Source organism: Spermophilus citellus, assembly GCF_964194105.1.
Source record: "Spermophilus citellus genome assembly, chromosome: 5".
NCBI classification, from domain to species: Eukaryota; Metazoa; Chordata; class Mammalia; order Rodentia; family Sciuridae; genus Spermophilus; species Spermophilus citellus.
The window spans coordinates 72,250,392-72,278,275 of record NC_138186.1 but is presented as its reverse complement, the minus strand read 5'-3'; the positions used below and the strand labels follow the sequence as shown (position 1 = coordinate 72,278,275).

The window sequence follows — 27,884 nt, the reverse complement described above, 5'->3', positions numbered from 1 at the left end:
CCTCCACTAAAATATTGATATTTAAGGGTAGAATATATTTCCAATTAATCTATTTAGGTCTAAGGTACTTCACTCACAGCTTTGCACTATAAACTGCAACACTACTTTTGTTTAATAAGTGAATTACAATGCAAGAAATCAGCAAAAGATAACCTCACTTTTTACAAAAATCCCTCGTATTAGTACTTACTTTTAACTACAGGCCCCTCAAGTTATTTATGAAATTCTGTCTTGACATTATTGATTATTCCCACATTTTCAATGAGCCTATATAAATCAATAATCCTGACTAAAACTGACATCTTCTGTGCTGTTATGAAGCTTACAATAGGTTCCCTCAGCAGTTTTTATACCTTTATATTTATAGTGGCAAAAGAAACAACAGCTATTAGCTGTTAACAGCTATTAGCTGAACAGTTTTTTTGGAAGCAAATCAGAAAAGACCTACTGTTTCAAAGAAAGACACAAAGGTGGTGGTTGGATAAAAGAAGCATTATTACTACACAGAAAATGCAAGTAACAGATCTAAATGAAAAAATTTTGTTAGAATACCATTCTTCATTTGGGCACTGTTCAAATGGGTATATTGGCCTTGTAAAAATCAATCAAGTAAGTACACTTACTGAACTGTGCACATCTCAATGTATTTCATCACAATTTAAATGAATGGGCTCATTTTCATATCCCCACATCTGTATCATTCCTTTCCTTCAGGTATATTGTATTTGGCTTCAGGTTCAATATTTTGCAAACCACAGAAAGTCTGCTGTGCAACCTTGTAAATTCAAGGTAGGAAAATTAGATTTGAATGAGGCTAAGAAATCCAAACCAGAGTAATCAAGAAGTGATCACATAATACACTTTTTGTTATCTTAAGAACTCAAGCAGGTAACTATTTTTCATCATTGCTGGATTAAACATTACATGGAGGACTCAAATGTATAACTGGGTTACAGAAAAAAGTACAAGATTCTGCCTCTGAATTTTAATTATTAAGGTATGGTTGTCATTTAAGCATTACCACTTAAACACAAAGAAATGTATTTTAATAGCTTCCTTCTAGTATTCTAACCACACTTAAAACATGTAATTCATTTTCCATTTAGGGCAGTCAAATCACTGAATCTTTATCTGGAGAAAGAGAGAGAGAGTATCAAGTTCAATATACTGTACATTCTTTATTCTTCCTGCAAAGATATTAGTAACTTTCTATTTTAAAATAAAATTTAAATTAAAAGACTACGTTTAAGCTAAACAAAACCCTATAATAACTAGTTACAAGCTATAATGCAACTCTTCATTCAAAGGGTACAAAAAAAATTTATTCTTTGAACCTTATTTTTATATATTATGTCTGTTTTTCAAAAGTTCAGAGTATTATTCCTAATTTTATTTGCATGAGACATCAAAGTAAATAGTTTGTTCACAAATATACAGATTCCGAAAAAATGGAAATGTGTGTCCTAAGAACCCATAAAATCCTATTATCGAACATACTTCCGCCAGGCGAATTACTACATACCTGTAATCCCAGCAACTCTGGAGACTGAGGCAGAAGGATCACAAGTTCAAGGCCAGGCTCACCAATTTAGCAAGGCTCTAAATAACTTAGCAAGACCCTGACTCCATAAAAAAAAGGAGGATGGAGTGAGATGTAGCTCAATGGTAAACTACCCCTAGGTTCAGTCCTCAGCACCAAAAAACAAAACATACTTCAGCCCATGCTTAGAGTGCCCAAGCCCTAGGTTCCATCTCCAGCATCCTGCCCCAACAAAAAATACTTCAGTACAGAGTGAAGAAAGTAGCAGGATATAATGCACTCACCCCAAATTCTTAAAGTTCCAGACAAAAATGATATAGTACAATGGGCACTGGCAATGGGGAACAAAGTCAAGAAAACAATCTTGGAAAGGAGTCCCTTCACAACAAATATTAAAACACCATACAACAACAGTTCACTACAATGGCCCAATGTTGGGGAAAATATTGTTCAATAACCACTTTTATATAGTTGGCCAACAACATCCACAAATACACAACAGATGTACAAAGAAAAATTATAAAAACTACAACTATTTCATTCCAAAAGAGAGTATGGGGAAGGATTCTCTATAGCTTTAAGCAAAGTCACTGTAAAAACTTAACAGCTACAGATAAAAATCACGCAAAATACACCACATGCTGTTTTTCCCAAAGCTTTATTGTGTTCAGAGATCCAAATGTCCTGAACTTGCTCAAAAATGGAGATTCCTAAGCCCGACTTTGAATTTCTTTCTGACTCAGTAAATCTGGAGTTGGGCTCAAGAATTTGAAGGTTTCCACTTCCTAACACTTGAAAACTACTGCCTGTGGCAAAGGACAAAAACAGAAAAGATAGCATGCTCCTGGTGATGCAGGATTCATTATGTGCAATTGTTGCACTATGCTGTAACATGATGATCTCAGAGGTTAGTGAAGTCCTCAAGCTGAGTTCCTACACACCTTGTTTTCCACCTCTCTCCCTCCCTCCTAGACCTGTGTGTCACCTTTGAGAAGGCATTCTTGCCCCCATTTAAAATCACACAGTCTGTAAGTTTACAGAGACCAGAATTTTGTCTAGAGTAATCATAAAATGGATCCAAATGAGGGCACCGGAAACCTCAATAAGAGCCCAATACGTTCAATAGGCCATGCTCTTTGTGATGGCTATTGTGGTGGTTCAGATACCTTTCCTGGTAAACTCCTTAATCCTACACCATGTCCCACAGTGTCCACCACCCAGGAGACATCCTTACTATTCGTTGAATGATGAATGACCAGGTCAGTAGAACTGCACAATGCCTTACACAGTCTTTTACTCTGGGAAAAACCCGATTATCAGTAGCTACTTACACTAACAAACTGAATGTCATCTTCGTTTTCATCCGTTGTTGATTCAGATGCCTCAGGCCCAGCTGGAGGGGCAGATTCTATTATCTACAAAAATAAGCCAAAACATGCTTATCTATTCAGCCACACACTTGTAGGGAGAGATTTTTCCAAAAAGGACGATTGAGACAAAAGCTTGGACGGAAACTGAGCACAAACGCACGCAAACGCCACGAAGAACTGAGTCGAGGGAGCTCGGTTTTGCTAAGGCGTCGTGCAGCTGTAGTGAATGGCCCTGGAAAAGGAGTGACCAGCGCTCAGAAGGTCCCCACCTACTCCAGGAGCAGGGATGCAAGCTCGCTACCCAAGGGCAATCCTGACTTCAGCCGTCGCTGGGCTCCCGGGGCAGAGCGGCGGCAGCAGGAACTCGGGGCCAGTTCAGGGGCCGGGGGCGGCCATTGTTGCCGCAGGTTCCCGGGGCACGCAAGCAGCAGGCCCGAAGGCCCCGCTCCGCCCTAGATGCTGAGGCGCAGCGCCCCGAGGCTGCGGCCGAGCACAGGCCTCAACCCACCAATCTCGAAACCCTCCGCGGTTCGGCTCCCAGAACGCGAAGGCCCAAGGCTCTGCTACTCACCTCCGACCCTGGGTCTCCCATTTCTCCAACGGCTTGACAGCACCACCACTACTGCTGTCCCTGCCGCCGCCGCCGCTGCAGCAGCCGCTGCTGTCCCCGCTGCCGCCTCCGCCACGACTTCCCTTCCCGCCCTGCACCACCCTGACCCGCCCCTGCGTGAGCGCTTACGCAGCTGACGCCGCAGGCAACACGAGACGCAAACCACAAGGAAAAGAGCAGCGGTCCTCACAGGCCCGCTATACCCCGGAGCCTCTTTAGTACACTCCAGGCCTGCCCTCCCCGCACCGCACAGAATGGTGGGAATTGTAGTTCCCATTGGCCTTGAAACCGCTCCCCCACTGCTTGGGTGGAAAAGAGCTAACAAGGGGCCCTCAATGCCGCGCATGCGCTCCACCTAGCAGATATCAGCCATAGCTGGGCAAAGCCCTGGGCAAGACTGGATTCTGTTGGATGAAGTGCAGGAAGATCGCGTAGGATGTGGAGGAGGTTCTCCACTTGGTTGTAAACGTGAAAAGTCTGGCTCCCATAGGCTAAGACAATAACTCGAGAGACAGGAATGGGAGAAGAAAGCTTTATTGGCAATAAACTGGCAGGTGGAAAAGGGAAGGCCTTTCACCCACATTCCATTTAGTGGTCGTAGGTGCAAATGCAGGGAGTCCAGTTTTACCCACAGCCAAGTGGACACTGAAATGGTCTTTTAATTCGTGGAGTAATCAATGGGAAGGTAATTTTGGTGGTAGTGGGGGTTTTGTTGTTGTTATTGTTTGGTTGGTTTTGTACTGGGGATCTAACTTCAGGGCAATTTACACTGAACCACATCACCAGCCCTTTTTATTTATTTATTTATTTATTGAGGTGCTGGGGATTGAACTCAGGGCTTGTGCATACAAAGCAAGCACTGTACCAACTGAGCATATCCCCAGCCCCTTATTTTTATTTTATTTTATTTTTTTTTTTTGAGACAGAATCTACGGTTGCTGAGGCTGGCCTCAAACTTGTGATCCTCCTGCCTCAGCCTCCTGAATCGCTGGGCTTACCGGTTTGCCCCACCACGTGCCCAGCTGAGTAATCAATTCTTTTGACGTGGTTTGGATGTTGTCCACAGGTCACCAAGAGTTTCTGGTTCCTGAATAACTAAAGGAAGATTACTACGACCTAAAGAAAGGTTACTGATTGGGAGGACCACTATTGTTCTATGATGTTTCCCCCTCATTATTTTCTGGCAAGCTCATTTACTGGTTAATATTTGAGGAATGATGCAAACAGACTTGCTAGTGCTAGGGACAAAAGTTTTAATGGTTGTGAAAGAGAAGCTCACTAATAATTTTATGTTTTAGCCCTAGAGGCAGGAGGTAGAAAATAATATCTCTGTTTTCTTATTCTCCGCCCTGGCCCTGTCTCTGTCTCTTTCTCATTGAGGAGGGGGGGGGTGTCTGTTTAGGTGAAGAATTGAATGTGAAGTGCCCTTATTAAACTCTCCTCCTGTATGTTACTCAGATTTCTATCTCTGTGACAAAATACCTAAGATAAACAATTTAAAGCAAGAAAGGTTTATTTTGATTCACAGTTTCAGAGGTTTTTCAGTCCATCAGTCAACTTGGCTTAATTGTTTCTGAGCTTGTGATGAGAAAGAACATCATAGTTAGGAGTGCCTAGTGGAAGAAAGCTGGCTCACCACATGGCAAACAAGAACCAGAGAGAAGAGACAAGAGGACAGATGTAGCTTTCCCCAGCATTCCTCCAGGATCCATCGCCTCCAAATAGGCTTTACTTCCTTTACTTTATGAACTCACTGATGGATTAAGCCACTGATGAGGGTAGAATGGTCACTATCCAATCACCTTCCAAAGGCTGTGCCTCTGAACAGTGCTGCCTGGTGGACCAAGCCTTTAACATGTGAGCTTTGGGTTTGGATTTAAAATCCAAAGCATAACAGCTTCAGTCTTGCAGCCCTAGCCAAGTGCAAACCCTGAAGCCAGAATTAGACAGGCAGTCAGTATAGATAGGTAAATCAGGTCAGGTCAGCTCTAGGAGGCCAATTTGAGTGAGCCTGTGAGGTTGGAGACTGCTCTCTGGGGGACTGAACAGCCTTCAAAGCCCTTCCTCCACCCTAGCAAGATAACCTGCCCCAGCTCCAACCTATTGCTAAGTTAACCTGTTCCAGGAATTGCTCTTCCCTACAGGGAGTTATAAAATTGTTAATTCATGTGTCCTGGGCTGCTCCATCCATGACTCCCTCCTCCAACCGCTTCTCACCTTTTGGCCATCCCATTGAGTGCCTCCTGGACCTAGTCACAGGAAGGAGAGAGATAAGGGGAAGAGAGCAGAACAAAGAAAGCCTAGGACATATAAAACAGGCAGAACACCTCAATTTTGGGGATACCAGCTATGGCCCTCTTCTCTCTCCCAGGAGAAGACTATGTTACCCCTTTTCTCTGTTGTACATGCTTGCCTCTGCATGTTTCTCTAATGTTATACTTCAACATGTGAGGAAGCAGAACTAACTCAAGGAGATATCAACACAACTGAGGAAGAAAACTCAGTGAAGAAAATGGGTGAAGTGAAGAATCAATTAGAAAAGGATCAATTAGAAAAGGCAGCCAAAGTCTAGCTAGCTTTATCACTAACCCTAGACTTGTAATTTTAAGATGTACTTTTTCAAAATATTCTCAGGATACCCAACTAAAATAAAATTTAACCTTTTTTTTTCAGTTTACACTCATATACCAGTCTACAAAATAGATCAAATTCAACTCTTTTCATTTTTTTATCAGATAATGCCTTATTTTTTAAAAGTTTTTTTTTAACACATAAACAGTGGTCAATGAGGTTTTTAAAAAGAATGTAAGTGAGAAAATTAAGTCTTAAGTGCCTGTTTTTCTCTGTTTATATACAAAACAATCAACTGATTGCTTATGACTGTAGTAATAGGTTTTTTTTTAAAATTTTTTTAGTTGTTTATTTTTATTTATATATGGTGCTGAGAATCAAACCCAGTGCCTCACATATGCTAGGCAAGTGCTCCACCACTGAGCTACAACCCCAGCCTCAGTAATTGTTTTTTTAATATTTGATATTTCCTGAATCTCCATTAAGTGCTTTATGATATCACTTGTTTTTCTACCAAGTAAATTTGAAAATTGCCTGTAAATTGTACAGGCCAATTGAGAGCTGGCAACTTGAACTGTGAATTCTTCAAAAGTTGTACATTTATTATTATGCCAGGGATTGAACCCAGGGGTATTTAACTGCTGAGTCACATTCCGAGCCATTTTTGGGGGGAGCAGGGGATTGAACCCAGGGTCTTGTACATTCGAGGCAAGCACTCTACCAACTGATCTATATCCCCAGCCCCTCAAAAGTTGTACATTTAAACTGAACATCACTAAAACTTTTAAATGTGTACTCAAAACTTTTAAAAGATTGTCTTAATGAGAGTTCAGTAAAATATTTAATTGGTTGCATGTAGGAGTTAAATTGGTAAAACCCTTCAAAACCAGTCAGTCTATGGATAGAGCCAAAGAAAAAAACATTAATACTATTCAATTCAATAATTGTAGTTAAGGGATTTATGGTTTGTTTATAATAGCAAAAATATCAGAATGTCTAATAACTTGGGAATGGAATGGTTAAATTTTGATACATAATCACTATATAGACTTTTATTGCCATTGAATATGTTTACCTAAAATTTCTGAAAGCTTATTTTTGAAAAATGTAAGCTATATGTATGATTGAAAGCATGTCAAACCACCAAGCAAACTATGTCTGAAATGATCTGTACTAGCAACCTTATGTTGATATTCTTCCTTCAACGCATTATGTATCAAGAATTCTAGAGCTTCAACATTAGTTTTCATCATTTCTCCATTGACTTTTTTGCTATTTTTATTGAACAATTACATAGTGAAACATGTCTGAACAATAGTTGCTCAGTAGCATTTAAAATTCTGAAAAACTGTTTCTTGACTGAGGATATGCCACCAAGAGGAACATTAAATAAATCAGAATTTAAAACTCCCATTAAGAATAATTATCTGATAAATCTCAGAAAAAAAAAAGGAAAATTTCAGGATTGACATCCAACTGACTAGCATGAACCTCTAGTTTATTTAAGGAATAATTAATTTGGGCAGAAGAGTTTATTTATACACAGCTCCAAATTTTGTTATGCTTTAGTAAAATACAATCACTTTCAATGTAATTATTTTATTAAGAAGCACATTTCAAGGGGCTGGGGAAGTATCCCAATGGTAGAATGCTTGCCTAGCATGCAGGAGGCCCTGGGTTCAATTCCAATACTGAAAAAAAAAATTAAACCCACATTTGGTTTGGATTTAAATGCTTTCATTTAAAGATCCGACAATTCAAATTGTTTTATTAACAATTCCTGACAAAGTAAGAAATGGTTTAGAGGCATTCATTCCAAAACAAAATATTCTTGAAGGAATAAAATAACTCAGGCGTCAGGTGTCTTTGGTATTGCTTGGGAGTTATATGAGCAGAATTAAAGAGCAATTGGCTTTGAAAGAGTATAAAGAATTAGTCCACAAGTCTATCATGCAATTTCTCTGCTTCTTTCAGGTCTGGAATTCTGCACAAGTTACGCACATAAGGAAAAAAGCCATTTGGAGCACAGCACAAAAGAAGGCGGCTCATTTCTATGGTCAATTCATAAATACAAGCTGCTTGTTTCATTAGAGCAAGCTGTCATACATACATATGGACATTTTCCCTTTCAAACAAAATGCATTTGTACTTAAACAGATGAGAGTAGTTTTGTTGTTATTAAACATTGTGAAAATTTTGCAATACCTCTCATCTCCTTTCTTGAAATATTTGGAGGATGACATGACAGTTCACCCTATTCAGATCATTGAATACTATTCCTCCGTGTCAGACCACTGAACAAAACTTCAACTTGTGGTGGATCACTAGGGTTTTTAAAACACCATTGATAACCAAAAGTATTAGAACTATTTATATTCAATAAAAGAAGTGGTTTGTAGCAAAGTGTAAGGGTAGGCATAATTGTAAGAATCTTGTTGGAAGGCAGTATCTATTAAATTAAGTCTAATTTTGTTTACAATAATCTATAATGTTAAAATAGTTGTCAAAAATCCTTTTACCAAAGAGCAACTATGGATTAATTTAAAGCAATGTAACTATTATTTGTTTCTTCCCATAAGGTGAAGGATAGTAAAAAGTTCTAAGCAGAAGCAAAACATCCTGCTATGATTTCACACTTATAGAAGAGTTGCAAATAACAACATTTGCTTTAGCATATCCTCTAATCTATATTTGTTGTCTGTCTATACATTTTTTCCTATCATTCATCCTTATCCTCAATATTTCCATCCTAAGAACAAGGATCTTTTTTTGATGTACTATAATAAATAACAAAATCTGGAAATTTAACATTGATAAAGAACTTCTTTCCTAATTTATGATCCTCATATTTTGTCAGTTATCCACATTATAATATCCAATCCAGAATCACACCATGCATTCAGTTGTTGGGTCTTCTTATTCTTCTCTTTCCAACCTTTGTCTATATGATATTGATGTTTTTGAGAAGTCATGGCCAATTATTTTATAAAATATTCCTCAATTTTGGTTTGTCAGACATATGGTCATGATTTAAGATAGATCATATTTACCAGACAAAACACTGTGACACTGAAACATTTTAGATTATCACATTATTATGGCTATCTGCCCCTCATCGAGGACATTTAATTTTAGTCATCTGGTGAAGGTAACATTCAGTGACTAATCGTATCAAATTAGTAGTACTATTTTTCCCTTTACAACTAATAAGCAATCTGTGGTGATATACTTTGAGGCCTTGCAAACACCATGCTCTTCATAATCTTATGTCTTAGATACGGCATCTTCTGATAATTTTTGCATGTACCATTTTTTATGATGGTTTTATATTATGGTTGCTTGTACATAACTTTTTATATGATGGTTGCAAATGGTAACACTATTGTTCTCTTGACATTTTCACCTTTTTCTTGCCTCTTACTTTATAAAAATTTATCATAGGTACAAATTCATTGGTTTCCTTTTTTAAAACCTTTCATTACATTATTTTATAATTTTAAAGAGCATGCAAATACTCAGAATCACATAAGTAGCTTTCATTGCTACCATCCCACTGCCAGATCAGTAAGACAGACTCCAGACTACCCTAAACAATTTAGCAAGACCCTTTCTCAAAATAAAAAGAGCAGGGGATATGGCTTAGTTGTTAAGCACCCTTGGTTCAATCCCAGGTTCAAAAAAAGAAAAGAAAAAGAAAAAAAAAGTCACGAATCTTCTCATAAAGGAGATGACTTCTTTTGTTAACAGAGAATGGAGAAGTTCAATCCTAAGGGTGCTCTCAAGACCAAGATAGTGATGAATGGCAACTGAGAGGATATTCAAGATACCAGGCAACCAGTAGGTTACCTAGTTTTCAGGAGAACAATAGACTAAGGTAGTTTATATGCGCCCCTAGGGATGAAAACAAATATTGAACGCTGACCTCAGACACTATTCTTCAAAGAAGCCAGAATTTGGATGACTTTGCAGAGCAATTTATCCCCCAGAGTATTATAAGACACAACAGAATAATCAGCAACAATTAATGGAGTTTAACAACTGGTAATAGATAAGGAAAGTGAGGAAGCAGGCTCTATCCAAATTCATTTTATTCCATAGGGACTGTGGAGATGCTGCAACTCCCGGAGGAGCAACATAGAGGCTACACTCTAAAACAATCTAGCTTATCACTGAACACATAAATGAACGAATACCAATAGAAAATCTTAGAGGGAGGGTAATATCCATATAAAGAGTTAACACAATTCTTTGTATTACCAAAAATGTCCAATTTTCAACAAAAAATGTACATGGCAAGCAAAGGAATAGGAAAGTGTGACCTATTCACCAAAAATAACAAAATAAAAAAATCATAAAAAACAGGCAACAGAAACTGTCTATGACACATTAGTTTAAAAAAAAAAAAGAAAGAAAGAAAAAGAAAAGAAATCCAGGCATGATGGCGCACATCTGTAATCCCAGCAACTCTGGAGGCTGAGGCAGGAGGACTGCAAGTTCAAAGCCAGCCTCGGCAACTTAGCCAAGTCCCAAGCAACTCAGTGAGACTCTGTCCCAAAATAAAAAATAAACAAAGGGATGGGGATGTGGCTCAGTAGTTAAGGGCCTGTGGATTCAAGAAAAGCTTCAGGGCTGGGGAATAATAAATAGCTCAGCAGTAGATCACTTGCCTAACATTTGCAAGGTCCTGGGTTCAATCCCCAGCACTACAAAAAAAGTAAAAGAAATATGTGGTAGGGACTGTCTCAGAACAAAGGAAAGATAACATGACACCCTCAATATTAGTATGCACATTCCACAACTGTTGTAACATTGTTGCAACTCTATATTATAGAAATAGAATGCCCCATCAGAATGTGTTTTATTTTATATGCAAGGCAAAGAACTAGCAAGTAAGGAGGAACTAACAAAAGGCATACAAGGCAATGCCTTCTGTGTTTAGGGCTTTAGAAATGAATCCATTAGGTCAGTGCTGGCCCTGCTTCCTGCTAAACACCCTGGTGGTGCCCTAACTCTCTGCATAAGAATCCCAGGAAGTAGTCATATACAAGTTCTCAGAATTAAGTGAAAACATGACTAAAAAGGAAAGGACGGTATAATGACAATGATACATCAAATGGAATATCAGTAAAGAGATTAAAATTATAGAAAACAAATGAAATTCTGAAATTGAAAAGGATAAGAGATGAAAACTTTTTAAAAATTCACTAAAGAGGCTCAAAGGTAGATTTGCACTGTCAGAAAAAAAGACTAAGGAAACTTGAAGATAAATTGATAAAGATTATTCAATTCAAAGAACAAAGAGAAGAATGAAAAATGGGAGTCTTAGAAATGTACAACACCATTAATCACACCAACATACGCATAATGAGGGTACCAGAAAAAATATTTAGAGAAATAACTGCTGGAAACTTGCCAAACTTATTGAACAGCAATAACCCAAACATACTAGAAGCTCAATGGACTAAGTGGGATAAACACAAACAGAGCCTAAACAGACACATTGATGAACCCAGCCTAATTCCATTTTAAGATTGGGATCCATCTCGTCACAAAGTCATGAAAAGTTAATTTCTGTTTTACTATAAATTACTGCAATTTCTAAATTTGTTTAGAATTCCTGCCTGTGCCTTGAACTCTCACCCATGCCTGGCTTTCCCTGACCAGATAACAACTCTCTCTAAAACCTCATAAATCCTGGCTCCACCTGACCAGATAACAACCCTCTCTGAAACCTGAGTGGCGCCTCATAAATTCTAATGTTGAGATCTAAATTTACTCCCTACCTTGAAATATCATGCCATGTAGATCATTAACCTGCTATCTGCCTTTGTATTATGCTTGTCAAAATTCTGTTAGCTCTAAGTTCTCAAGACACCCACCTTTGCAACTTTTTGTGCTATAAAATCATGTTCCTGGAAAGCTGGGGGACTGATCTCGAGCTCGGGGTTTTCAGGAGAGACAGTCCTGGCCAGCTCCTGTGTACACAATTACAAGCTTGCTTTAATTTGATTTAAAATTGGAGTCGGTGGTCTTTTCTTTGTGCTGTGGCTTAACAAAATCATAGTAAAAACACTGAAGAAAACTCATGAAAACAGCTGCAGAAAAATAGCTCCTTATTTCTAATGGAAAACAAAAAAGATTAACAGCTGACTTCTCAGAAAAAACAATGGAGGTGAGAAGGAGTGTTAAAAGTACTTAAGAAAAAAAAAACAGTGAACTAATAATCCTACATCTGACAAAGTTCCTTTCAAATACAAAAGTGAAATAAAATCTTTCCTATATAAACAAAAAAATGAGAAAATTTGTTGCTAGAAGACCTGCCTTATCAGAAATTCTTTAGGCAGAGAGAGTGTTAACTCAGGTCTACACACTAAAAAAATGAGAGCACGCATAAGGTTAATTATATAATTATAAGAGCAGCATCAATGCATATTTTCTCCTCTTAACTGATTGTATATTATGTATCATTGCTATTACTAAGCCTGTAACATAGAAATGTAATATACGTGTAATATATTATTCAATAACAGCACAAAAGTTTGTAGGAGCAAAGTTTTACTGGGCTAAAGAAATAACTATAAGGGCTGAGATTGGGGCTCAGCGGTAGAGCACTCGCCTAGCACACACGAGACCCTGGGTTTGATCCTCAGCACCACATAAAAATGAATAAATAAAATAAAGATACTGTGTTCAACTAAAACATAAATATAAAAAAGAAATAACTACAGATAATAAATTTATAATTATAGTAACACTTTGTTGGTTTTTATGACAAATGTAATAGGCATAACAATAATATTTTAGAAAGGAGTGAAGGGACTAAAGCTATATAGGAGTAACATTTCTACATATAACTGGAACATATAAGCTAGTACAAATCTAAAGCTGATTCTGATGTGTATGATAAACATAAGAACAAACACTTTTTTAAAAAAAGTGAACAAAATCATTACATTAAAATGCTACATTAGAAAATGTTATCAATAATGTAAAAGGAAGGAAGGAAGGAGCAACTGAGGAACAAAAAGATCTGACACACACAGAGAGCATAAAGTAAAACAGCAGAAATATATCATGTATAGATTACATCAATAATTATAGTAAATGTGAATAGATCGAATGGTCTAGTCAAAAAGATCTATAAGTCAAAGAAGAAAGCAAAACAGGAACCAGAAACTATTTTGAGATCAATGAAAATATACAATATACTAAAACTGACGGTAGGCTAAAGCAGAGCTTAGAGGAAACTTTATAATTAAAAATGCCTATATTGGGCTGGGGCTATAGCTCAGTGGCAGAGCGCTTGCCTTGCATGTGTGAGGCACTGGGTTTGATCCTCAGCACCACATAAAAATAAACAAATAAAATAAAGTCATGCTGTCTATCTACAACTACAAAAAAAATTTTTTTAATTAAATAAAAATTAAAATGCCTATATTAAAAAAGACAAAAATGTATACATGTTTCAAAACATCATACTGTATACCACAAATATATAATTTTTATTTTTCAATCTAAAAATTATTTTTCTGAAAAGGCAAAAGGTCTCAAATCAATAAGCTAGCCTTACTTCCTAAATCCCTGAGGAAAGGAGGGCTAGCTAAAACTAAAACAACAAGGAGGAAGGAAATAATAAAGAATAGAGCAGAAATTCATAAAATAGAAACTAGAAAACAGAAAAATCAATGACACCAAAAGCTGTTTAAAAGATCAGCAAACTGAAAAACCTTTAGCTAGTTTGGCCAATAAAAACAGAAGACTCAAATTACTAAATCAGAAATGAAAGAGGGTTTATTTCTACCAACTTTAAAGAAATAACACAAGATTGTAAGGGGTTTCTCTCTCCTCTTATAGATCACCCATTCTCTCCCTCCCTCTTGAGAGTGCTTTCTTTCCTAATAAACTTTGCTATACAAAAAAAAAAAAAAAAAAAAAAAAGATTGTGAGGATTACAATGAACAATTGTACATCAAAAAATTAGATAACTTAGATAAGATGGATATATTTCTAGAAAGACACAAACTACTAAAATAACTCAAGAAGAAATACTAGCCTTAATAGAGCTATAACAAGAGATTGTATCTGTAATTATAAACCTACCCACAAAGAAAAAGCCCAGGGCCAGGTAGCTTGAATGCTGAATTCAACAAAACAACTATATAAAAATGAATGCCAACTCTTTTTAAAAAAATTTTTTTTTAGTTGTAGATGAACACAATACCTTTATTTTGTTTATTTTCACGTTGTACTGGGGATTGAACCCAGTGCCTCATGCGTGCTAGCCACAACCCCAGCCCCTGAACACCAATTCTTTACAAGATCTTCCAAAAAATAGCAGAGCAGGGAACACTTCCCAACTTATCTTATAAGGCCAATATTATAGTGATAACAAAACTAGAAAAAAACACAGGAAAAGAAAATTTTAAAGCAATATCTCTTCTGAAATGTAGACTCAAAAATTTTCGACAAAACACTACATGACCAAATCTGGCAGTAAAAAGAATTATAAACCATGACCAAGTGAGATTTCTACCAGGAAATACAAGGTTAGTTTAGCATCCAAAAATAAATTAATACACTAAATTGATAGAATTAAAAAATTAAGATCACATGATCATCTTTAAGATGTATTATATCTTCAGTGTATTATCAATTTATTTTTTTCATGATGAAAGGAAAAGACAATAAACCTAGAAGGAAACTTTCTCAATAAAAGACATCTATGGAAAACCCACAGCTATAGGTTAAAGACTGGATGCTTTATCCTCTTTCAATACTTCTATTCAACATTATGCAAGCCAGGGAAATTGGGTAATAAAAGGAAATAAAAGACATCCATATTGGATTGTAAAAGTATATCTCCATTCACATATGACATATTTTTTGTATAAAAAATCCTGGGAAAGCTACTAAATTAAGTATTCAAACATAATTAAAAAGTTCAAGCTGAAGGGACATTCTTGCTATGTTGAGTATTGGGATCCTTGAATACAATATTTCTTTCCATTTATTTAGATCTTCTGTAACTTGTGATTTCTTTAATCAGCATTGTGCAGTTTTTAGCATACCAGTCCTGTATGTTTTGCTAATTGTACACCTAAGCATTTCTTTTTTTTCTTTTCTCTTTCATTCTTCTTATTTTTTTTTAAGAGAAAGCAACAGTAGATAGTATTGATTTTTAAACCTGGCATTTATATGGTTATTGCTAGAACATAAAAATAGAGCTCAATTTTCTATATTTATTTTATATCTTGCAATCTTACTGAACTCACCTTCTAGTTTTAGGTTTTGGGGGGATTTTTTTTATTGCTTGTTTGTAGATTCTTTGGGATTTTCTATGTAGTAAATTGTGTCATCTGGAAATAGGGACAAGTTTTCTTCCTTTCCAGTTTGTAAACTTTTTGTTTCCTATCATTCATGTCAAATTTTTTCAAAAAACTATAGTTAACATTATACTTAATGATATGATACTGAATACTTTTCCCTTAAGAACAAGAAGGTGACAAGGGTTTCTACTCTTACTACTTTTATTCAACATAGTGATGGAATTCTAGCCAGTGCAGTAAGACAAGAAAAGGAAGTTAAAGGCACAAAGATTGGAAATATCTACCAAAATTTATAATACAATACTCATTCCTAGGAATTTTCCTTCAGATGTATCTGCAAGGTTTGAAATAGCACATGCATAAGATATTCCTAGTGATGTTGTATGTAACAATTTAAGAATACTGGAAACATCTATATCCATCATTAGTGAACTTTCAAATAAATTATGGCACATTATATGAGAGAAACATTTAAATAATATAAAATTAGAAATTAGGATAGTGGTTGTATTTGGGAAATAGTGACTAAATTAGTGACTGGAAAGGGATGCTGAGGGGTTTTCTGGAATACTGGTTCTCATTACACAGTTTTTTGGTTTAATAGAAAATCATAACTATACATCTTTAATCCATGCACCTTTTTAAAATTCTTTTTTCCTTTTTTCATCATTTGCTTATTTTTTTTAACAGAATGTCTTTGTTTTATTTTATGTGGTGCTAAGCATCGAACCCAGTGCCTCACATGTGCTATGCAAGCACTCTGCCACTGAGCTACAGCCCCTGACCTAATCCATGCACTTTTATATGTATATTTCAATATAGCAAGACCCTGCCTCAAAAAAAACCTGTAAAGCTAATCTGGATTAATATACTTATTAAAATAGTCTAAATGCTTTTGAAAAATACAGATAATTTTAACTATTAGATGTAATAATTTATTAAAAATCACTAGTAATTAAGACACTATATATGACAGATTAAAGCATTAACCTATTTCATTTTTCTTCCAAATATTTTACTGAAATGAACATAAAGAAATACTTCCCAAAGCAGCAATGGATGTTTTTGGCATTATCATCCAGGGAATTAATAAAGCAAGGACTCTCTGGGTTATTGAAAAGCTAAATATACTAACAACTACCTTTTTAAAAAAATTTTTTGTGGGTTTTTTGGGGGGGAGGGGTACCAGGGATTGAACTCAGGGGTACTAGAACACTTAGTCACATCCCTAGCCCTACTCTGTATTTTATTAAAGATAGGGTCTCACTGAGTTGCTTAGCGTCTCCCTAATTTGCTAAGGCTGGCTTTGAATTTGCGATCCTCCTGCCTCCACCTTCTGAGAGCCGCTGGGATTACAGCTGTGCCACTGCGCCAGGCCCTAATAACTACCATTTATAAAATTATTACTCCATGGCAGATGCTATATTACACACATAACCTTATTTAATCCATACAATAACCTTGTAAGGTAGGTATTAGTTGGTTTTATCTTTAGTAGACATTTGAGAAAACTTTGGGACACAAAACTAAGTGAAGTAATAATGATTCCACAGGGCATAGGAAGAAACCAATTTGTCGGGGTGGGATTGTGGCTCAGTGGTAGAGTGTTCACCTCCCACTTGCCAGGCCCTGGGTTCCATCCTCAGCACCACATAAAAATAAATAAGTGAAATAAAGGTATTGTGTCCAACTACAATTAAAAAATAAATATTAAAAAAAAAAGAAACCAATTTGTCCCAGGAAATCCAGGAATCATAATACTATGTGCAATCCATGATGGAGGTCAGGTGCCACATACCAAAGAGAGAGGTTGAAAGACTGTATTCAAGAATTATAAGTCCTTCATCCCACACATCTCCACATATCTATTCACAAGGCACTTTCCGCATCAAGTTAAAAGAATTCAAATAAGACCCTGGACATCATGTGTAGTGTGAACCTAAGTAAAAGCTGGAAATAGAATTCACTGAACGTCTTTTTTCTTTTTCTTTGGTATCAGGGATTGAAACCAGGGGAAACCAGGGGGAGCTTAACCACTGAGCCACGTCCCCAGTCCTTTTTTTTTTTTTTATTTTGAGACAGAGTCTTGCTAAGTTGCCTAGGGCCTTGCTAAATTGCTGAGGCTGGTTTTGAATTTGCAATACTGCAAGGACAGCCTCCCCAGCCCAGGGATACACACCCAGCTGAAAGTCTATTTTTAACATTGTTACTTCAGTCCCTTTTCCAAGTCCTGTATGCAAAATATTATCAACTAAGAAAACTTCTGGAGAACACTCAGTATCAACAAAAATAATCAACATCAGACTAATATATAAGATACCTCAACAAAACTACTGGATTTCCACCCAATAACACATATTAAAAGTCATTGTATATGAAAGAACATCCAAGGATCAGATAGAAATGCCCCAGACAGCAAAGTAAATTCAATATGAGAAAAAACTTCAGTAAAACAAATATTGCCCAAAAAATATTTTAAAAAGCTAATATTGGGGGCTTGGGCTGAAGCTCAGTGGGAGAGCACTTACCTAGCAAGTATGAGGCAATGGATTTGATCCTCAGCACCACATAAAAATAAAATAAAGGTATTGTGTCCATCTACAACTAAAAATATATATTTTTTAAAAAGCTAATATTGGTGCTTGGGATGTAACTTAGAGGTAAAACAAATGCTTAGTATGTGCAAGGCCCTAGGTTTGAACCCCAGCGCCAAGACTAAACAAAACACCGCTAATATTTTCAGAGGATAAGTAAAGTGGATCCTTCAATTAAGCAAAAAGTATAATACTTAATGAAAAAAGAAACAAACATAGAACAAGAAACAACTCTTGGTAACAAGAAATGTATACTTGAGCTTAAAAATATAGTAGACTGGGAATTATATAGTTAAGGAATCTGCCAGAAACAGAAAAAAAAAAAGATTTTAAAAAAAGTCATAGGAAAAAAGATAGGACACAGAGAGATTCAGCCCATGATAACTGATTCCCAGTCTAACTGTAATTTCCAAAAGTGACAAAATGAAATGTGATGGGAAATCATATAGAAACTATACCAAAAGTAAAAATAATTTTCCCAGAAGCAAAAAATACAAGTATCCATCATGTATCCAGCACAACATATGAAAAAGATGTAGAAGAGGCAATTCTAATATATCAATGAAAAAGATTTAAAAAGCCTCAAGAAGTAGGGGTACATAGCTTCTGAAGAGAAGAATGAGACTCAGAGTTGTATTAGGCTTCTGAATAGTTACACAGGATGTACCTCTCTGGTATGAACACACAGTAGCTAACCTTACTCTTTCTTCTCCTACTCTTAGAGACACCAAACAAGAAACAAGAAGAGGAAACAAAACATAGATTTAAAAAATATTGTCCCTCTTTTTTTTTCTTTCAGCAGATAGGTGCCATAAAATCTAAAAATCCAAAGGAAAAATTAAAAGTGAGAAGAAAATGCAGAAAATGAATATCAAGATTTCTCATCAGTGGCAGATTCAGAAAGCATCAGCAAAATTATACTTCCTGAAAAGGAGGAACTTACCAAGTAATGTAAAATCTTTAATTCATAAATATAACAATTAAGTGACCGCAGGGCTCTCTTAAGCTGAACTTCAGAAGTCACAAAGTTGAGATGCAGAGAGAAAGGCACAGGGTTATCTAGAGGGTTCTTAGCAGTACATCTCAGAAAAGTCTAGCAAAAACATACTGCCTGAAAGTGAATGGCTCATCTTTAATTGCAGAGCTTCTGTCCTTTACAGCTACTAATGGGCCTGGGGACTGACAGAAACCATTCCAGACTCAGATTGGATCAGACAACCAGAGAAATCAGAGCTACATGAAATAATTTCTTGAAAACCCATACCCACCAGTCCCTGTTACCACAAAATGAGGGCTTCTCAAAGATTTAAAACCTGGAAGGAAACCCTGGAGCCTTCTGTCAATCCAAGAACCCACCTACAAATTGCTGGACCAGGAAAATGATGCCACTAAAAAATAAGCATCTGTGGGGCTGGGGATATGGCTTAGTGGTAGAGCATCTGCCTAACATGCTCAAAGTCATTGGTTCAATCTCCAGTGCAGCAAAAAAAAAAAAAAAAAAAAAGGTGATAGCTCAATATCCATTAAGATTTTATAAGGGGGATAAATAACATGAAAAAGATCTATAAAATTGACAAATGAGGAGATTCCAACATGGCGGCGGGCGCAGAGAGATCAAGTCTCTGACCTCTTCAGCTGTGCAGGCATAGGGAGTCATAAACAACCTAAATCTGTTTGCTCAGGATCACTAGGCAATGCTGAGCTGACGTGGATCTGGGGCAAACAGTCTGGGCCTCTCAGAACACACTCTGAGCCCGGATCGGCTGAATTCAAGCGCCCGTTCACCTGCTTCCCGCAGACAAACAGCTGTGACTCAGCACTAATCCATCCGGCTGAAACAACTGGTCGGCCCTTCTGTTCCTACAGAGGTAAATGCCTACTGAGCCTTCATAGGTAGTGGCCACAGGTTTGAAACGGGGCTTGGGAGAGACAGTAAGGACCCACCCGTTACATTGGTCGCCCGGCAAAGGGAAACGAACTGTCGCCATTTGCAAGAGATACCACCATGGGAGAGAACTGACGTCATCAGACTGCGGCGGAGGAGATAACTTCATTGAAACCTGCGGCTACAGCATCTAATAAATTTATAAGAGTAAACAGTAACTCATCAGTCAAACAGAACAAGTAGTAACGGGAGCAGCTTCAAAAAGCAAGGAAGAAAAGGAGTACAAACAATGCAGGACAGCCTAAATATTCAGGAGGACCTAGAGTCATCGGAAAAATGGTCATATAAAGAACTCAAGGAACACCTTAGACAGATGGAATGGAACCTTAAAGAGGATACAAGACAGCAAATTCATGCAGCGAAAGAACACATTGAGAATGAATTACATAAACAGATAAAAGAAGAAGTTAAGCATCTTTATCAGGAGATAGAGATTATAAAAAATAATCAAACAATAATTCTAGAAATGAAGGAAATGATAAACCAAATTAAAAACTCAATTGAGAGTATCACTAACAGAGTGGAGCAAGTAGAAGTCAGAACGACAGATAATGAAGACAAAATATATCATCTTGAAAAGAGTCTAGCCAACTCAGAAAGGCTGGTAAAAAATCATGAGAAAAACATCCAAGAGTTATGGGATAACATAAAAAAACCAAACTTACGAGTCATTGGGATAGAAGAAGGTACAGAGATTCAAACCAAGGGAATGAGTAACCTGCTGAATGAAATAATTACAGAAAACTTTCCAGAAATAAAAAAGGAAACAGATATACAAATTGAAGATGCATACAGGACACCGAGCACACAAAATCACAGTAGACCAACGCCAAGACACATTGTTATGAAGATATCCAATATACAGAACAAAGAGAAAATATTAAAAGCTACAAGAGAAAGGAGACAGATTACATTCAGGGGTAAACCAATAAGGTTAACAACGGATTTTTCATCACAGACACTGAAAGCAAGAAGGTCATGGAACAATGTATTTCAAACACTGAAAGACAATGGATGCCAACCAAGAATTCTGGATCCAGCAAAATTAAGCTTCAGGTACTGACAACGAAATAAAAATCTTTCATGATAAACAAAAGTTAAAAGAATTTGCAGCCAGAAAACCAGCATTGCAAAGCATTTTGAGCAAAACACTACACGAGGAAGAAATGAAAAACAATAACCAAAACCATCAGTAGGAAGTGCCTCGGTAAAGACAGAGGGCGAGGGGAAAGATAATCATGGAGAAACAAACTAAATTTTTTTAAAAAAGGATAAATAATCAAACATGGATGGAAGTACAAACCATATATCAATAGTAACTCTGAATGTTAATGGCTTAAACTCTCCAATAAAGCGACATAGGCTGGTATAATGGATTAAAAAAACAAATCCAACAATATGCTGCCTCCAGGAGACACATCTGATTAGAAAAGACATACACAGACTGAAGTTGAAAGGATGGGAAAAAATATACCATGCACACCCTGGTTGGCCATCCTCATGTCGAATAAAATCGACTTCAAGACTAACTTAATCAAAAGGGATAAAGAAGGACATTATATACTGTGAAAAGGAACCATTCACCAACAAGACATAACAATTATCAATATTTATGCACCAAATAATGGTGCTGCGACATTCATAAAACAAATTCTCCTCAAGTTCAAGAATCAAATAGACCACAACACAATAATTATGGGTGACTTCAACACACCTCTCTCACCATTGGACAGATCCTCCAAACAAAAGTTGAATAAAGAAACTATAGAACTCAATATCACAATCAATAACCTAGACTTAACTGACATATATAGAATATATCAACCATCATCAAATTGATACACTTTTTTCTCAGCAGCACATGGATCCTTCTCAATAATAGACCATATATTATGCCATAGGGCAACCCTCAGTAAATATAAAGGGGTGGAGATAATACCTTGCATTTTATCTGATCATAATGGAAGGAAACTGGAAATCAATGATAAAAGAAGGAAGGAAAAATCCTACATCACATGGAAAATGAACAATATGTTACTGAATGATCAATGGGTTTCAGAAGACATAAAGGAGGAAATCAAAAAATTCTTAGAGATAAATGAAAATACAGACACAACATATCGGAATCTATGGGACACAATGAAAGCAGTTTAAAGAGGGAAATTCATCGCCTGGTGGTCATTCCTCAAAAAAAGAAAAAAACAACAAATAAATGAGCTCACACTTCATCTCAAAGCCCTAGAAAAGGAAGAGCAAAACAACAGCAAATGTAGCAGAAGGCAAGAAATAATTAAAATCAGAGCGGAAATCAATGAAATTGAAACAAAAGAAACTATTGAAAAAATTAACAAAACTAAAAGTTGGTTCTTCAAAAAAATAAATAAGATCAACAGACCTTTAGCCATGCTAATGAAGAGAAGAAGAGAGAGAACTCAAACTACTAACATACGGGATGAAAAAGGCAATATCACAACAGATGCTACAGAAATACAGAAGACAATTAGAAATTATTTTGAAAACCTATATTCCAATAAAATAGAAGATAGTGAAGACATCGATAAATTTCTTAAGTCATATGATTTGCCCAGGCTGAGTCAGGAGGATACACACAATTAGAACAGACCAATATCAATGGATGAAATTGAAGAAGCCATCAAAAGACTACCAACCAAGAAAAGCCCAGGACCGGATGGGTATACAGCGGAGTTTTACAAAACCTTTAAAGACGAATTAATACCAATACTTTTCAAGTTATTTCAGGAAGTAGAAAAAGAGGGAGCTCTTCCAAATTCATTCTATGAGGCCAACATCACCCTGATTCCGAAACCAGACAAAGACATCTCAAAGAAAGAAAACTACAGACCAATATCTCTAATGAACCTAGATGCAAAAATCCTCAATAAAATTCTGGTGAATCAAACACAAAAACACATCAAAAAAATTGTGCACCATGATCAAGTAGGATTCATCCCTGGGATGCAAGGATGGTTCAATATACGGAAATCAATAAATGTTATTCACCACATCAATAGACTCAAAGATAAGAACCATATGATCGTCTCGATAGATGCAGAGAAAGCATTCGACAAAGTACAGCATCACTTTATGTTCAAAACATTAGAAAAACTAGGGATAACAGGAACTTACCTTGACATTGTAAAAGCTATCTATGCTAAGCCTCAGGCTAGCATCATTCTGAATGGACAAAAGTTAAAGGCATTCCCTCTAAAATCTGGAGCAAGACAGGGATGCCCTCTATCACCACTTCTATTCAATATAGTTCTCAAAACACTGGCCAGGGCAATTAGACAGAAGAAATTAAAGGCATAAAAATAGGAAAAGAAGAACTTAAATTATCACTATTTGCAGATGACATGATTCTATACCTAGAAGACCCAAAAGGGTCTACAAAGAAACTACTAGAACTAATAAATGAATTCAGCAAAGTGGCAGGATATAAAATCAACACGCATAAATCAAAGGCATTTCTGTATATCAGCGACAAAACTTCTGAAACGGAAATGAGGAAAAACACTCCATTCACAATATCCTCAAAAAAAATAAAATACTTGGGTATCAACCTAACAAAAGAGGTGAAAGATTTATACAATGAAAACTACAGAACCCTAAAGAGAGAAGTAGAAGAAGATCTTACAAGATGGAAAAATATACCCTGTTCATGGATAGGCAGAACTAACATCATCAAAATGGCGATATTACCAAAAGTTCTCTATAGGTTCAATGCAATGCCAATCAAAATCCCAACGGCATTTCTTGTAGAAATAGATAAAGCAATCATGAAATTCATATGGAAAAATAAAAGACCCAGAATAGCAAAAGCAATTCTAAACAGGAAGTGTGAATCAGGCGGTATAGCGATACCAGATTTCAAACTATATTACAGAGCAATAGTGACAAAAACAGCATGGTACTGGTACCAAAACAGGCGGGTGGACCAATGGTATAGAATAGAGGGCACAGAGACTAATCCACAAAGTTACAACTATCTTATATTTGATAAAGGGGCTAAAAGCATGCAATGGAGGAAGGATAGCATCTTCAACAAATGGTGTTGGGAAAACTGGAAATCCATATGCAACAAAATGAAACTGAATCCCTTTCTCTCGCCATGCACAAAAGTTAACTCAAAATGGATCAAGGAGCTTGATATCAAATCAGAGACTCTGCGTCTGATAGAAGAAAAAGTTGGCTCCGATCTACAGATTGTGGGGTCGGGCTCCAAATTCCTTAATAGGACACCCATAGCACAAGAGTTAATAACAAGAATCAACAAATGGGACTTACTTAAACTAAAAAGTTTTTTTCTCAGCAAGAGAAACAATAAGAGAGGTAAATAGGGAGCCTACATCCTGGGAACAAATTTTTACTCCTCACACTTCAGATAGAGCCCTAATATCCAGAATATACAAAGAACTCAAAAAATTAGACAATAAGATAACAAATAACCCATCAACAAATGGGCCAAGGACCTGAACAGACACTTATCAGAGGAGGATATACAATCAATCAACAAGTACATGAAAAAATGCTCACCATCTCTAGCAGTCAGAGAAATGCAAATCAAAACCACCCTAAGATACCATCTCACTCCAGTAAGATTGGCAGCCACTATGAAGTCAAACAACAACAAGTGCTAGCGAGGATGTGGAGAAAAGGGTACACTTGTACATTGCTGGTGGGACTGCAAATTGGTGCAGCCAATTTGGAAAGCAGTTTGGAGATTCCTGGGAAAGATGGGAATGGAATCACCGTTTGACCCTGCTATTGCCCTTCTCGGACTATTCCCTGAAGACCTTAAAAGAGCATGCTACAGGGATACTGCCACATCGATGTTCATAGCAGCACAATTCACAATAGCTGGACTGTGGAACCAACCCAGATGCCCTTCAATAGATGAATGGATAAAAAAAATGTGGCATCTATACACAATGGAGTACTATGCAGCAATAAAAAATGACAAAATCATAGAATTTGCAGGGAAATCGATGGCACTAGAGCAGATTATGCGTAGTGAAGCTAGCCAATCCCTAAAAAACAAATACCAAATGTCTTCTTTGATATAATGAGAGCAACTATGAACAGAGCAGGGAGGAAGAGCAGGAAGAAAAGATTAACATTAAACAGAGACATGAGATGGGAGGGAAAGGGAGAGAAAAGGGAAATTGCATGGAAATGTAGGGAGACCCTTATTGCTATATAAAATTACATATAAGAGGTTGTGAGGGGAATGGGAAAATAAACAAGGAGAGAAATGAATTACAGTAGATGGGGTAGAGAGAGAAGATGAGAGGGGAGCGGAGGGGGGATAGTAGGGGATAGGAAAGGTAGCAGAATACAACAATTACTAATAGGGCATTATGTAAAATTGTGGATGTGTAACCGACGTGATTCTGCAATCTGCGTTTGGGGTAAAAATGGGGGTTCATAACCCACTTCAATCTAATGTATGAAATATGATATGTCAAGAGCTTTGTAATGTTGTGAACAACCAATAAAAAAAAATTTAAAAAATTGACAAATGAATGTATATGAGAAACATTCACAAGAAACAATGTCATTACAGAACAGATAAAAATGCTGACCACACCTCCACCATGGGGTAAGATTCTTAATGGAACTACACCTTTGTGTGTGGGAAAACTATAGAACACACAGGCAGGAACCCATACACTGATAAGTTCTCCTTTGGCATTTTTGCTGCACTATCTTTATACTAAGAATGTCCTTCTCATCCAAATAACATAAAAATATACACCAATTTCTACTTTTATTTATCACTTCGATGTTTACTCTTAGAAGAAATATACCTTTTGTTTTTTTCATACCACAACTGTATTTGGGGATGAGAAAATGTGTATCTCCAAAGGAAACATGCCGCATACTTATTTGATAGAAATTCTCTAGTAGTTTGATACATCACTTATATTTAGTGTGGAATCCACATGCAGCTTCTTCACCAAGCTTCTTGCTCCATCAGGAGAATCCAAGAATATTACAGATGGCCTATAGCCTATCATTGCACATCTGTCTACATGATCACTGTCAGGGAGGTTGCAGATTCTCCAATAAATCCAATGTTAGACTTAAAACTGAAGGGGATGTGGCTCAGTGGTTGACTGTCCTTGATTTTAATCCCTGGTACCAAATGAAACAAAACAAAAAACACTGAAGGTGCTTTGCTTCAGATCAGTATACCTTAAAAAAGCAAATTTTTACAAGTAGGATAAATTCATGTCATTGTTTTATGCCATTTTAAAAATAGTTGTTATTTTTGTACCTACTATGATTTTTTTTCTTTTTTGCTTAAAACTACAAATTTCTAATCATACTATTGTTATTGAGGTGAGTTAGGGATTATATAATCTATCACAGGAATTCCAGCATAGAAAACAGTTAATTTTAAGTTATTTAAGTAACGGGATTGAACCAGCTGGCCTAGCACATGCTAGGCAAACACACTGAGCTAAATCCCCACCACTTTTCTAAATTTTATTTTGAGACAGGATCTTTCTAATTGGTGAGGCTGTCCTCAAATTTATAATTCTCATGCCTCAGCCTCTTGGAGATTACAGGCATAGACCCATGCATCCATCTTCAAAGTGATTTTATTTATTATTATGACTATTTTGGTACTGGGGATTGGATTCAGGGGCACCTTACCAAAGAGCTACATTCCATTCTTTTTTGTATTTTTAAAAATTTTGTGACTGGGTCTCACTAAATTGCTGAAACTTGTCTTAAACTTGTAACCTTCTGCCTCAGCCTCCCAAGTTGCTAAGGGTAAGGTATGCACCACCACAGCTGGACCAAGTAATATTCACAAAAACTTTTATATATATATTTTTTTAGTTGTTGATAGAACTTTTTGCTGAATATTGAACCCAGTGCCTCACACATGCTAGGCAAAAGCTCTACCACTGAGCCACAACCCCCAGCCCCTACAAAAACTTTTTATTAGAGAAATTTACACAAAGTAAAACAAAGCCCATCCCTATGTATACACATACTCAACATTCACATTAAAATTATCCATAATTCTAACATTTTATACCTTTATTTTGTTTATTTTATTTTTTTTTATGTGGTGTTGAGGATCGAGCCCAGGGCCTTGCACATGCCAGGTGAGCACTCTACCACTGCGCCATAACCCCAGCCAAATTTTAACATTTTTAGAAAACATTTAATTAATTGCTTAAGTGCCTAGCTATTTCTAAATCTGCCTTTCCTCATTTAGAACTAAAAAAAAAAAAAAAACCTTCAAGAGGCTACAGTAGGAGGACTTAAAGTTGAGTCTAACCTAGGCAACTTACCCAGTACTGTCTCATAACCTAAAAAGGGCTGGGGTGATGCTCAGTGGTAGAGTGCTTGCCTAGCATGACTGAGACCCAAGTACTGAAAAACAAAACAAAACTCCAAAACATCTAATGATGGAGGTCAGAAATCACTGTAAAACCAATGAAGCTTACTCTGATGGATACCTTTGAAAAAACGGGCCATAGCATTATATTCTCACAAATTTGTGCTAAATTTATAAAAATAAGATATTTCAACCATAACCACTAAAGACTGCTGTCTCTTTCTATGTCATATGTCAACTGCCTGTTCTTCATACTTTCCCCTCATGTTATAACCCTGGAGTACACAGTAGGCATTTCCGAGATCTTGTTAAGGGCTGGACTGCAATATGTTTTTGTGCTTTGACATCTCTTCCATGTATAGTTACACTATTACTTGCCATCTCACTATAGAATGTCCCCTAGCAATACTACGATCAATTCAGAGAGTATTTAAGAGCAGTCACACAACAGAAAACATGAAATACCCTGATATCTTACAGCTCAGGTATGAAAGATTCACCATAGAAGTTTCCCTGAATCTGACAATTCTAAAAACTACATTAAATTAGA

The 27,884-nt window shown here is 36.6% G+C and overlaps 1 protein-coding gene across 14 annotated transcripts in view; it reads right to left on the bottom strand.

Annotated features, from left to right (window-relative positions):
• The window catches only part of ZNF451 (zinc finger protein 451), a 143,213-nt gene that overhangs the window by 99,871 nt on the left and 15,458 nt on the right, over positions 1–27,884 (bottom strand). For 11 of the 14 annotated variants that reach the window (XR_014022340.1, XR_014022341.1, XR_014022342.1 and 8 more), the window contains exon 4: positions 2,872–2,955. Coding sequence is in view for 10 of the 14 variants with exons in the window: in XM_081296589.1 (XP_081152715.1) it covers positions 2,872–2,955 (84 nt within the window). In the remaining 4 variants the exon portion in view is untranslated. Of the gene's footprint in view, positions 1–2,871; positions 2,956–3,481; positions 3,626–27,884 lie in introns of those variants that run through there. The other 3 variants (XM_081296585.1, XM_081296584.1, XM_081296586.1) reach the window with 1 other exon arrangement.